The 14,004-nt window shown below is 47.3% G+C and overlaps 1 protein-coding gene across 2 annotated transcripts in view; it reads right to left on the bottom strand.

Annotated features, from left to right (window-relative positions):
• PTPRM (protein tyrosine phosphatase receptor type M) overlaps positions 1–14,004 on the bottom strand; it is a 753,685-nt gene that overhangs the window by 17,737 nt on the left and 721,944 nt on the right. For both annotated transcript variants that reach the window (XM_060121788.1, XM_060121789.1), the window contains 6 exons: positions 11,234–11,388; positions 10,863–10,998; positions 8,964–9,113; positions 8,096–8,269; positions 6,969–7,100; positions 2,665–2,790 (listed from right to left, as the gene is read on the bottom strand). In XM_060121788.1, coding sequence (XP_059977771.1) covers positions 2,665–2,790; positions 6,969–7,100; positions 8,096–8,269; positions 8,964–9,113; positions 10,863–10,998; positions 11,234–11,388 — 873 coding nt within the window. The remainder of the gene's footprint in view (positions 1–2,664; positions 2,791–6,968; positions 7,101–8,095; positions 8,270–8,963; positions 9,114–10,862; positions 10,999–11,233; positions 11,389–14,004) is intronic.

Genomic DNA, 14,004 nt, shown 5'->3' with positions numbered 1-14,004 from the left:
AAACAAACAATGCAATCCAAAAATGGGCAGAAGACCTAAACAGACATTTCTCCAAGGAAGATATACAGATTGCCAACAAACGCATGAAAAGATGCTCAATATCACTAATCATTAGAGAAATGCAAATCAAAACCACAATGAGGCATCACCTCACACCAGTCAGAATGGCCATCATCAAAAAATCTACAAACGATAAATGCTGGAGAGGGTGTGGAGAAAAGAGAACCCTCTTGCACTGTTGGTGGGAATGTAAATTGATAGAGTCACTATGGAGAACAGTATGGAGTTCCTTAAAAAACTAAAAATAGAACTACCATATGACCTAGCAATCCCACTACTGGGCATATACCCTGAGAAAACCATAATTTAAAAAGAGTCATGTACCACAATGTTCATTGCAGCACTATTTACAACAGGCAGGACATGGAATCAACCTAAGTGTCCTTCGACAGATGAATGGATAAAGAAAATGTGGCACATATATACAATGGAATATTACTCAGCCATAAAAAGAAACGAAATTGAGTTATTTGTAGTGAGGTGGATGGACCTAGAGTCTGTCATACAGAGTGAAGTAAGTCAGAAAGAGAAAAACAAATACCGTATGTTAACGCATATATATGGAATCTAAAAAAAAAAAAAAAAAGGTTCTGATGAACCTAAGGGCAGGACAGGAACAAAGATGCAGACGTAGAGAATGGACTTGAGGACATGGGGAGGGGGAAGGGTAAGCTGGGACGAATGAGAGAGTAGCATTGACGTATATACACTACCAAACGTAAAATAGATAGCTAGTGGGAAGCTGCTGCATAGCAAAGGGAAGTCAGCTCAGTGCTTTGCGACCACCTAGAGAGGTGGGATAGGGAGGGTGGGAGGGAGATGCAAGAGGGAGGGGATATGGGGATATACATATATATATAGCTGATTAACTTTGTTATACATCAGAAACACACAACACTGAAAAGCAATTATACTCCAATAAAGGTGTTAAAAAAAAATCCATGTGTTTCCAATGACAGGCCAGACAAATAAAAGCACGCAGAATGCTATTGCTTTGCAAAAGGGTCCCCTCACTCTGGTTGGGCCTTTGCTCACACAGTTTTGTGAAAAATAGCGCAAACCTGAGCACTGACCACAGTGGGCAGCAAGTGGTAAAAAGGCTTGACTTTAATTACAGGTAAATTAAAGGTAAAGGATAAGTTATGACCGGCACTGTTTGTGATCTCAGGGAGACACAGATTACACCCTGTTTCCTGGGAGTAGAATATGGTTCTGCTTCTTGGTGTGACTCTTGCTAAGATATCAATAGTTAATTAATCTTTCATCATAATTAAATGGAATTGCAGGATTCAGGAAGTAACCTGGCCATGGCTAAACCTCTCAGGCTAAATCCTCTGTGGCTGTCGGCAGCACCTGACACAGGGGATCTCACTCTCCCCTTCCCCTCCTGGCTGTTCCTCCCCCTTCACTGCTCTCTCCTCTCCGCCCTGGCCCCCTTCCTCCCAGACCTCTTGCTGATGGAGGCCCCATGCTCAGTTCCCCAGTCCCTTTCTCTTCTCTCTCTCGATGGTTTCATTCAGTCTCATGGCTTTAAATCTTCCACTAAGTCCTCAATTTGTGTCTCTAGTTCAGACCTCTCTCCTGAATTGCACCCTCACAGACTCGAGGGCCTATTGATATTCCCACGTAGGCATCTAACAGTCGTCTTGAATCCAGTATGTTTCCCCCCTGAACGGACCCTCTGTCCATGCGTTCCCCCACCCCTAACAATCCCGTTACCCGCACAGCCTTTCCTAACCTGGTTAATGTCTGCTCCATCCAGCTCTCAGGACGCAAGTCCTGAGAACCACCTCGACTCCCTGGGATCCAAACTATCGGCCAATCCGACCGGCTCTGCCGTCAAAATACATCAGTGTCTGCACCTCCCACCCCTCCCCCTGCTGCCGCTCCGTCCTGCTTTGTCCCTTCTCGCCTGGATTATTGTAACAGCCTCCTGATGCGTCTCTCTTACTGTCTGTTCTCAACACAGAAGCCAGAGTGCGCCTTTCAAACGGCAGGTTATAGCTCGTGACTCTTCTACTCAAAACCCTGTAATGGCTTCTTCTTTCCTTCACTGCAAAAGCCCCAGTCCTGGCAGCGGCCTGCAAGGTCCTACGTGATCTCTGTCCCCTCGACCCCTCGGACTTTGGCCCTAGCAGCTACTCCCACCCTCGCTTCCTGGGCTGCAGCCACATCAGCCTCCTTACTGTTCCGGGAACTCACCAGACAAGGCCCCACCTCAGGGCCTTTGCACCGACTGTCACTTCTGCCTGCAAAGCTGCCTGCACGAGAGCACATGGCTGCCCCTTCACTCCAGTCGGGCCTTTGCTCGCATGGCACATCTGCCCTCCCTCTGGTCCAGGCCCTAGCACCTTCTGCCTCCCCACTTATCTTTCCTACAGCACCCACCGCTTGCTAACAAATCTAGTAGGATACGCGTTGTCTTTATCCTCTCCTGTCTGTCTTCTCCCTTTAGAACATAAGCTCCATAAAGTTAGTGAGTTCACAAACTCCTTGAAGGGACTCCAAGCTCCCAGAATAGTGACTGACACAGACACTCTACCTATTCAATGAATGAGAAAATCATGAAACCACAACACCAGCCATGGTGGCTGCGGATCTTACTCGGGCTGCGTTGTAAATTCGGAATATCCTGCTGATGATGTCTTCTTCCAGGTCAGCAGAAACAAATTCCACCTGGATGGGGCCGTGTCTGTGGACTCCATTCTCTGGCCAGTACTGCGGACACAACTGAGTTCAGAACACAGAGACGCGACATTAATGATAAAAACACATTTACTGCTCACAGTTTGGATGCGGTCACTACCGGCAGCAGGACCAAACACCCTCGATTCACTTCCTTTCCTTTCTTTTCTCTCTTTTCCTTCCAGCAAGTCGACTTCAGGACTTTCTTGTTGACTGAGCCCTTAAATCCACCTGTCTGTCTAGTACTTTTTTCTCCATTTTCTCTGAAAGCATCTTTAAGCCACGAGGAATTCTGCTTCCCAAGGAGGTCATGTGGGTGCTGTTGAACACATGCTGTAAGATCCCTTTTGCTGCTGAAAGGAACTCTTCTCAGGCCCTGGGGAGATGCCACGAGTTGCCACTATAAGACCTAAGACACTTGAGATGAAGACATACCTGTTAACACCCAAATCTCCATCCTCCCATCTGGGCTTGCCTTGCAGTTTGTAGTCAATTTTAAGAACAGGGCTGTTTTGTGACAAGATACTGATAACAGTGTTGGGTTGCATTTTCATGCTCTAGTCCAAACCCTCCCAGCTCATATCTAGGAAACCTGGTGTAATTAGAGTAACTGCTCTGCTGTTTTTACCTGGAGGTGGCTTTAATTAAAGACACAATTTCCTAGAGTCTCAAACTCCAGGTATTGGTGATACTGGGAAACTAGGACTTTTGCAAGAATGTGACGCACGTGACATGAGGGTGGAGGGCGGGGTGCTGGGCAGGGTGGCCGATGAGGGAGGGACTTTCAGTTACTGCTGCCCACAGAAACACTGAACTTGGAGATAGGTGAGAAACCCCCTTGATCTGTCCTCCCAAAGCTTTTCGAAAGCCTGAAGACCTTAATTAAGGCATTTAAAGTCTGCAGTGAAACTTCTTTGGGGACTTGGTATGCAGTGATGTTTTGGGAGCAGCATTTAACGTTTTTCTTTCTGATTTACCTGAGGGACAAGTGGCTGGGGGGAGGGGCAAGAGGGAACTACTTCATTATTCTACGATCTGTTTCTTTTTGGGCCAAGAGCAGATGAAGAACATCTCATTTTAAGCAGAATGATGTACCACGAAGGGAGAACCTACTGCTTGAAATTCCTTTTGCTGATGACTTTTATTTTCCAAAGGATCTGAAATCTCATCATCAAAAGTTACAACAGTTGATTTACATCCAAGATTGTAAGATAGTTTTCAGGGGGTCAACGGAAGCCATCTCCCTCCCTCTATTACAGAAGTTAAAGGTTTGGATTTCATGATCAAGAATGAAAGTAGAGTAACTAAGTGTCCTTTTTACATTAGCTAAGTCTACAGTATTTTAGAAATTACATTTATTATTTAAAAATAATGCTTTCGGGCTTCCCTGGTGGCGCAGTGGTTGAGAGTCCGCCTGCCGATGCAGGGGACACGGGTTCGTGCCCCAGTCCGGGAAGATCCCACATGCCGCAGAGCGGCTGCGCCCGTGAGCCATGGCCGCTGAGCCTGTGCTCCGCAACGGGAGAGGCCACAACAGTGAGAGGCCCGCATACCGCAAAAAAAAAAAAAAATAATAATACTTCCACGAAATTTTTCCTTCTTCACCAGTGCTTCCTGGTGACGTTATAAAATTGCCTTATCAAAAGATAGCCTGCTGAAGTTTTATCTTCTTTTTGATATCCAAGGGTACCCACTGTTAAAATTAACAGGTGTATGATGGGAAGCTGAGCTGGTCATAAAAGCTCGAACACGCACATTTGGACCGTTCTGCCCATTTTCTCCTGACTGAGCCAGCTTTGCTCTCTGTTCGCTCTCTCACTTCAGGCCCTGATCTAAAGCTTGTCACTTACACCAGAGAAACAGGAACGGCCCGGGCTGGTGCTTGGCTCCTGGCACATGGCATTCTGCATTCTGCCCAAGGAAACTGTGTGGAAAATGGCTTAAACAGTGCATAACATGTCCATGAACCAGACCTATAAATACTTAAAGTAGTTGAGGGCTATTCTTGTGCAATTGCAAAGACTTTCGGTTCAAATGCTCCGTTCAGTGTTCTCTAAAAGGCTGAATCCCAGGAGCGTGTTTTCTCTGACTCTCAACACTGGCTCTGTCTGCTGAATGGAACTGGGGCTTCTCTGTCTCTCCTGCCAGGTGTGAGTCCAGACAGTTTGGGGTTAGAATGCAGCTTTAGAATTCAAACACTGTCATTCAAAAAGAACACGTGAAAATCACTGATGTCTGGTTCACTAATGATAAAAAAATAGCATATCACTACATTTCATGATTCACATTAGGGAAAAAACAACGATTCTGAAGAGGGAACCGTCGCTTATCCTCTGTCTATGACTAAGGACTCTTGAATGAGTGAAATTTAACCCATGGCATTGTGAGTTAGAAAATCAGGATCCTTGGTCCTACTTCTGGTTGTGTCTTTGAAGTCCCCCCAGCTGTGGTGTCTGCTTGCCTTTATCAATGGTTGCCATCTATCCTTCGGAGAAGAATCACTGGGGAAGACTCCTAAAATATTTAAGGTTCTTAAGTAAAAAGGACTAGATGAGGGCAAGGACTATCATTATTATTTCATTAACTAGTCTTCAGGCTAGAGCCATAACAAGATAACGTAGTGCCTCAAACATAATTAAAAACATTACAGGGGCTTCCCTGGTGGTGCGATGGTTGAGAGTCCGCCTGCCGATGCAGGGGACACGGGTTCGTGCCCCGGTCCGGGAAGATCCCACATGCTGCGGAGCGGCTGGGCCCGTGAGCCATGGCCGCTGAGCCTGTGCGTCCGGAGTCTGTGCTCCGCAACGGGAGAGGCCACAACGGTGAGAGGCCCGCGTACCGCAAAAACAAAACCAAACCAAACCAAAACAAAAACATTACAGAATTGAAGTGAAGGTCCATGGAATACATGGCAGATTGATGACAATCAAATGGATTTTAGGAAGGAAAAATCTCGTCCAGTTTGGATGCTGCAATACTTCAGACTTTTTTTTTTTTAAGGGATTTGTGTCCATGAGATAGAAAATTAATTCGGTTCCAGAGCAAGTTTATTCTTACAACACGCCAAGTTCAAACTACTTAACAAGGGCCTCCGTCACAGCAGGTCAGCCCTCGATTGGAATAGCCGGGCCCTAAGGCAATACATCCAGCTCCCAGGGCCCCTGTGCTCACGCTGTCCTGACAAGTCCCTTAAAAAAATGCTTCTCACTCCATTACTCACACTGAGTCACCACCACCCAGTTCTCTGCCTTTTTATGTTTAAGAAGAAGAGCTATGAAAAAGCCCCATTGATCATTCTGACTTTTTCTTATCTTCACGTCCCAGTTTTATTTCTTTTTAATATCGTTACCAAAGAGTTGACAAAGTAATTGCTGTCCCTTAGAACGGCTTGTCGGCCTGCACTGCCACCCCCTCCATGACGACCGCCACCTGAGGGCTCCAAGTGGGCCACGCCAGGAGGCGCACAGACGCTCCAAGACGGGATCTGGGACTGTGTCAGAGGCTGACGGCCTTTCTTCACAGTCCTGGTCTGCTTGCTCTGCGACCTTCAGGCTCCAGTTCAGCTCTGACTCTGCCCGTTACCTTGTATCTCCCTCTGGTCATTATTTCTTTTCCTTTTTCTAAAAAAAATTAATTTATTTTATTTATTTTTGGCTGCGTTGGGTCTTCATTGCTGTGCACTGGCTTTCTCTAGTTGCAGTGAGCAGGGGCTACTCTTCGTTGAGGTGCACAGGCTTCTCATTGCGGTGGCTTCTCTTGTCGTGGAGCACGGGCTCTAGACACGCAGGCTTCAGTAGTTGTGGCTCATGGGCTCAGTAGTTGTGGCTCGTGGGCTCTAGAGCACAGGTTCTGTAGTTGTGGCACACGGGCTTAGTTGCTCCGCGGCACGTGGGATCTTCCCGGACCAGGGTACAAACCCACGTCCCCTGCATTGGCAGGTGGATTCTTAACCACCGCGCCACCAGGGAAGCCCATCTGGTCCCTATTTCTGACCCTGTCTCGCCCTGTCACTCCCACCATCTCTTTTGGTTTCAGACTATTTTCTGCGCCCACCCCTAATCCTGTCTGGTTTTTAACACGGGTTTTTAGCATCTCCGGTTCTCCGTCCTTGCCTGGCGTTTGTGACCTGCCAACGGGGGACTGAACTTCTCCATGTGCAAACAAAGCAAACACAGATTTGACCCCGGGCACGGGCCCTGATGGCCATAAATCTCGAGTCTCACCTGGGCCGGATCCACATCATTCAGCATAACTACAGACGTGCAGTGATAATCCAGGACCAGCCTCCAGAAGTCTTTCACTGTGTTTGGCAAAGGATGCTGGGTGACTATAAAAGCCGAGGGCTGTTTATAGCTCTGCAAACACAAACAAGAAAGATCCAAATATACCCAGGAAAATGTAACAGGAGGAAGCTAAGTTATTTTGTACACATGGGAGTTTGTGACATAAAACACTGAATGTATTTAACAACTGTTGAATTCTATCACCATTGTCAATGCCAAAACAGACCAAATATAGACTCATCTGCAGAATAATAATGATAAAATAATCTCACTTTGATACTAAGAAAACTTAATCGGTATTTCATAATTTTTTTGGTATTTCTGGTAGAAAGGCAAGGTTGGCCCTATCCATAACTATTTTAATGGAGAAAATTTAACTTTACTTTAAAATATGCATAATTAAAATAGTTCTGTTTTTCCTAAAATCTGTTTGCTTGTCATTTAAATGTGTGATGGTGTTACTTATTCCTGCCATCAAAGGACACACATGCTTTTTACAGCTCTGCAGAGCTTCAAACAAGTTTAAATGCGCTTTTACTGATATCACACCAATAGAATTAAAATTTCCATATTAGCACTGAAAATACCCGTTCACTTTGCCCATCAATTGAACGGCAAATGTTCATTCAGTTAGAAGTAAACAGACAGACAGGAAGTAATGAGTTGTGTACTATCTGTGCTGACAGGCAATTTTTCCCCCATGTTAATTACCGCCCAAATGAGGAGGAATGGCAACTAAAATAATGCTGCAAAAACCATATTATCCCACTTCGCTGCTTTCGTGACTTAATAGCTGTCTCTTGCTCTCCGGCCAGGAGGTTAAAAATTGAAGCTCAGAGAGTAACCGAGACATCTTTCATTTATCAATCGCCTGGACTGGGGCTCTCAGAGAGACTAAGAACATTGGTCCTCACACAGAAACAGATACGGAATCTGAAATGCACTTTGTTGCAAATACAGTTTACATCTTAAAAAAAAAACAAGGGCAGAGGAGTCAGGAGATAACACAGGCACTGTCCCTGGAGGACCACCCCCCCACACCCTGCCTAGGGGGTGAGGGGGCTCACGTCCATGAGGGCGGCGTTGATGTAGTTGCTGCTCTCGCCATCGAGGGTGATGAGGAAAGGCAGGCAGCGGTCGGGGGGCAGGATGTCCATGCAGCGGTTCTTCTCGTGGTTCCGGGGCAGAAGCGCGATGCTGCAGTCCTCCACGCGCAGGGTCGGTGTCACCATGTTCAAGGTCTAGAGGACAGAGGACACACACTTGGGAAGAGAACCCGTCTCAGACCCCGGGAGACCCACGTTTCCTGCAGCTGATGTCCCCCTCCTCCCCGAACCCCACTGACACAGTTGGATTTTTATTTCTCTTTACGCTCCTTGCACTTGGTCCACAGACAGTGCCCATCAGACATAAGGACCACCGTGGGTGTGCAGGATTACGTGCCGTCGAGTCCGACTAGGGCTGGACATCTGGGCGCTTGGGGGTAAGAGGCTGGTGGAGATCGGCCGAGTCAGGTGCATTTAGACCCAACGTGAATATGAGGAACTGCACGAAGAACTCTTGCCCGGCAAGCACCCTGAATGTACATTGCTTGGTCCGGCTGCACCTGTGTTACACTGTGGGACAGTGTGGTGTCTGCCAGCTAAGGGGGGGCCTGGCTCTGCTAGACCAGTGGTTCTCAACGCAGGGACGCTGGCAATGTCTGCACGTGATCTGGTTGTCAGAACGGCGTGGTGGAGGCCTCTTGGCATCCAGTGGGTAGGGGCCAGGGGTGCTGCTGAACACCCCCCATGGCAACGGATGATCGAGTCCCCAGTGTCAACAGTGCCGAGGCTAAGAAACCCTGTGCTGGCTCATGGGTTCAGGAGCCCACTCTGAGGTCCTTCTTAAGGAGCAAGGTCACAGCCGGCCACCTGTCCCTTTAGCATGACTTACCCGGAATTCCTCTTTAATCTGGCTTGAATTTGTCTGTGGATCCAGCTTGTTCATGTCATAATAGAGAGACCTGACTTGGGAAGCAGGGACCGAGGTGTCCCCACAAAGACAGGCTTCCAGGATGGCATCGTGGATGAACACGTACTGCTCCTGGCGAAGCAGACGGGACTCGTTAGTAGTAGAGAAACCAAGGTAACCAGAAAGAACTAGAGAAGGAGGGAACGCAGCCCCACACAGACAGGAAAACAGAACAATGGTCCACCCATCACAGACGACGCCCTCCTACCAGAGAGAAAGCAGGGGAGAGGACCTGACCGCTAGGAGGGGCTTATTCCAGGACCAGTAATCCTGTTCCCTAACGGGACGGACGGCGGGCACATTGGTGACTGGCCATGTGCGGCGTACAGTAGAGCGGGAGGAAGAGATAAACAGGGGCTCAATGCAGAAGCCGTAAACAGATCGATGAAAACCACTCAGACACTGATAAGTCCCAGAGCAAGCACTGTCATGTGGGAGTGACTGGAGCTACACTGTCTCTGCAATTCTGATCCCACGAGTTTGGAACTCAGTATTTCAGATGAGGAAATAGCAGAATCTTACCTACATATAATGAAAAGAGGAATGTGCTAACCAAATTAATAGTGCAGAGAAGGTCCAGGGAAACTTGACATCACTATGAAAAATCAACAGTTCTGAGCACTTAGAGCTACTTACTTTGAAACATTAATTAATGCGATGATTACGAAAGTCCTTATGTGTCCAGGGAAGAGCTCTCGTGTGTACGTATAAGCCTACAGTTTAAAAACCAACCCTCTAATTCTGAATTGGCCCTGGCTTTCCCTACAGTTAATTCGTAAAGTGTTAGCATATTTATTATTGCTCTCCAATTACATGAAATGCAAAAGAGGCCCATTACTTTTTACTTTAATTTCTATAAATAACTTGAATTCTTAATTCTCGAAAACAGCCCAGTCCTATTAAACAACACCTCAGAAATGGATTGAGTGAGAAAAAGGGGATGTGGTGACATTTGATCAACTGTTAAGTACACTGAAAATACATTATGATCATTATTATCTTTAAAACAAAAACTCTGTTCTAAAGAAAAAAGACCATGGAAGCAGCATTTACAGTTTCTGTTATTCTTCTCTGTTAGTTAAAAAATGAAATTAGGTTTCCCAGTGGCTTTTGTAAACTTTAATGCACAACCTAAATGTAAGGGAGTCTTATTCTACTTCATGAATCATTTTCCAGGTGGTGGGTGTAATGCCTACTTAAAAGGATCAAATAGTAGTAAAAATGTAAATTTCCTAGGAGCAGGATGGAATACTTTTTCTCAAATACTTAAATTCCTGATACACCTTGAGTTCTAACTTATAGAAGTACTAGTCGGTATAGAGCACTTCCAGAAAATGGGCGAATTCCCATGATACCAGGCCACTGGACGGAATTTTTAAGGACAGTAGGAAGAGAACGAAATGCACAGAGATTACCCTTAAAGGTTACTTGGCAAATGCCTGGCTATTCTCAGGAGTGGTCTCGCTCTGGTTACCAGCTAGTTTAAAAGACACAGTAAAAAGAAATGGTATTGAATCCCCAAATGCTTAAACGTAGAGCCTCGACTGGACCCTGGACACAGAAGTAAGGGGAAAGTTAGGCTCAGATTCTGTTACCTGGGAGACTCCTGGCCTTTTCTGTGTGTTTATGAAGGAAAAAGAAAAGGAAAGAAGGAGGGAGGGAGGGAAAGAAGGATGGCCAGGTGCTTCACTTTTTCTCCTGGGGGTTCTGAAGACAGAACTGCTGGCTCTTCTCTCCCCTTGCCCTGGGAGGTGAGGTGCAGGGCGGGCACCGGGGTCAGAGCCCGAGGGAGGGCAGGCGGGCGGTCGGGAGCTGCTGTACCTCGGTCTGCACCATGTTCACCCTCCGAGACCGCAGCTCCCGGACGCAGTTGTAGATGTCCACCACCCCTTCTCTCTCGGCCATGTCCAGCATGATGTCAATGACAATGAAACAGCCGGTCCTCCCTGCACCGGCGCTGCACAGAGAGAGGGCTCAGTCAGTGGAGGAGAAAGGACTTCTGTGCTCCTGCTTCTGCTTAGATTTTTATTGCGGTGAAACTCACATAACACGCAATGACCATTGTAAAGTGCACAACTCAGTGGCACCTGGCGCCTTCGCATCCATCGAGTTTCCAAACGCTTCCATCACCCCAAGGAGACCTGCACCCACTGCTCCCCATGCTTCCTTTTGGAGCCTCGGGCCCCCCTCACCTGCAGTGCACCACCAACGGGCCTGCGTTGGGCGGGCTCTTGGATTTCACCTGCCGGACGAATCCTAGCAGCCCGGTGGCGTGGTAGGGGACGCCGTGGTCCGGCCAGCCCGTGAAGTGAAACTGTCTGATCTCGCGTATTTCATGAACACCTCGCTGCCAGGGTTCAGTCAGCACAGCGCAGGAAGAGAACAAAGGAGAACAAACGGTGAGGGGCCAGGAGGGCGCCAAGGACCCCTAAGCAGTCAGGGAGCCCCGGGGCTGGGAAAGTGAGCTGCTGGGAAGAGGGTCATTCTTAGGTGCAACAGGCGCTTTGAAAGCCTCCTCACAGGGAGGAAGATGTTCGTGGGGGTGAAAGGGGAGGGGATGTTTGGGGAAAACGCTAATTAACAGGTGCAATGGCAGCAAACGGGTGTGTCGCTGGGATTCCTTGAGCCTTCTTTCTAAACCTGTTAACGCAGGCTCTGTTAACAGTCTGTGTGTCACTTAGATCCTACGGTGTGAGGAGCGAGCCCACAGACGCACAGAACGGGGACGGGAAGGAACTAAGGGGTATCTGTGCACTCAAGACCAGCTGCTGAGATGCAGACCCCTGGTGAGCTCTTCCGTGTTCTGGTGCTGTTTGCACCAGGCACTCGGGCTGTGCATACGCTGAGGATGTGCAGAAAGGCCACTGGAAGAAGGACCACTTTCCAACCGGACAGCACAGAGAACCACTTTTCACTGGCAACTCGAGTTTGTTAGGTTTCTCTCTTTAATTGGGGTAAACATTTAATCCATCCATTCATCTGATCACCAACAATCAGATGCAAACGCAATGCTTCAGGCCTGACTCCAGGGGCTGGGGCTGCAGAGACATGGAGATGGTGTCTCCTGCCTTCAGCGGTCAGCCTGTGGGAAACGGGCATGTCGAGATTATAAACCATGGAAATCCAGAGGTATTTTTGCTGGAATTCTATGTTAGACCAGTAACCTGAAGAGAGAGGATGGTCCGCCATAGAACCGAAGGGAAGGCACAAGGAAAGAGACTTCAAGTGTTTTTAGTTTTTTTTAACATTTACTCTTGTTTTGAGAATAACTAAGTTGATTTATATCCATCTTTTTTTTTTCTTTTTCTAACTATGAGCCTATGTATTAAGACTGTGTTTTAAAACAGGAGTCTACTTTTTTTTTTTTTTTGCGGTATGCGGGCCTCTCACTGTTGTGGCCTCTCCCGTTGCGGAGCACAGGCTCCGGATGCGCAGGCTCAGCGGCCATGGCTCACGGGCCCAGCTGCTCCGCATCATGTGGGATCTTCCCGGACCGGGGCACGAACCCGTGTCCCCTGCATCGGCAGGCGGACTCTCAACCACTGCGCCACCAGGGAAGCCCAGGAGTCTACTTTGAAAACAACAATTACTTCCAGAATCAAGGCTGGAGGTAACCTGAGATCAGACTTGACTTTCCCCCTTCTCTCTTTCCAGCACTGTTTCCTGGACACCATCTCTCCACTGGCCCTGGGCTTGGTTTTATTATCTTAACATTAAACACCCAGGAACCCTGTCACTTTCACCAGTAGCCGCTGTTCACGCAGAGGTAGCCAGGAAGAAATTCGGAATTTTTATGTGCTTTGAAAGACTAGAAGAGGCAAACAATGATAGGTTTTAAAATTAAGACTTGTTTGCCATCAGGGCATTCATTTGTCTTGGTTTAATAACCCACAAGTGCCGAAGCTTTATTTCTCTTTGAAAATCATGCTATTCTTCAGTGGGGTTGAAGCATTAAGGAATTAAGCCGTCAGGGAGTCACAAAGGAAAGTGAACACTGTCATCTGCTAAATACGCTCTGTGACCCCAGAGCAAGATTACTGGGTGGTGGGAGCCCACACTTTCTCTCACTGAAACCATGGTAACATTTGGCTAACGCTTCCATCAGAAGACACATGGTGTGCCTCTAAACCCGAGAGCTCCCCTGGCTTTACACAGGACGACAGGGCAGGGCAGGGGTGGTCCCAGGGAGTGGGAAAGCCTATAATAAAGATTCATTCATTCCAAAGAGGACAAAAGGGCATTTATGTCTCCCGTACACTGTTGTTTTTAATTTTAATTTTTTGAGCACTTCCCTTTCTAGCTTTGCTAGATTTCAGAGCCAGCATCCCCAGAACCCGAACTCCATCCAACACGGGCTGGGCGCCCAACTGATCTAAGACTCGTTTTCTCAGCAGGGTAAATGTCGGTGTCTGGGATGCAGCAAACCTTTTCCCCAAATAAACCTCCACCCTCTACTGTGTTCACTGCTGACAAGATGAGCAACGGAACTGGCTTCTGAGTCACCTCTCACTCTTGTTCATGGACACGGCAGTTTCCTCTTTCACTGTTTTGTAATATAGGGGGGAAATCATAGATGTGATCAGTGATCACAGTCCAAAATATTTCCCAACTTGATATCATGTATATCTTTTGTTCATTTTTCATTAACAAGATTTAATGCTAAATAAATGAGTATCATATTATACGTAATATAATAAGTATTAATGCTATATGTTGGGTTGGCCAAAACGTTCGTTCGGGATTTCCCGTAACATCTTACGGGACGAACCCGAACGAACTTTCTGGCCAGCCCAGTAAAAGCGAGGTATGCATTTCCTTTTCCTTGTAATAGCTGGGAAGGAAGACCCCCCCCCCCCACGACAAACAGTAGTGCTTAGCCCAGAGCGGGCGCTTGATAAATATGTGTGGATGGATGAATCCCTAGGCACATGCTCTGTCTTGCAGATTCAGGACCATATCCCTG

This window comes from Lagenorhynchus albirostris, chromosome 14, assembly GCF_949774975.1.
Source record: "Lagenorhynchus albirostris chromosome 14, mLagAlb1.1, whole genome shotgun sequence".
NCBI lineage: Eukaryota > Metazoa > Chordata > Mammalia > Artiodactyla > Delphinidae > Lagenorhynchus > Lagenorhynchus albirostris.
This window is presented reverse-complemented; position numbering and strand designations above follow the sequence as displayed.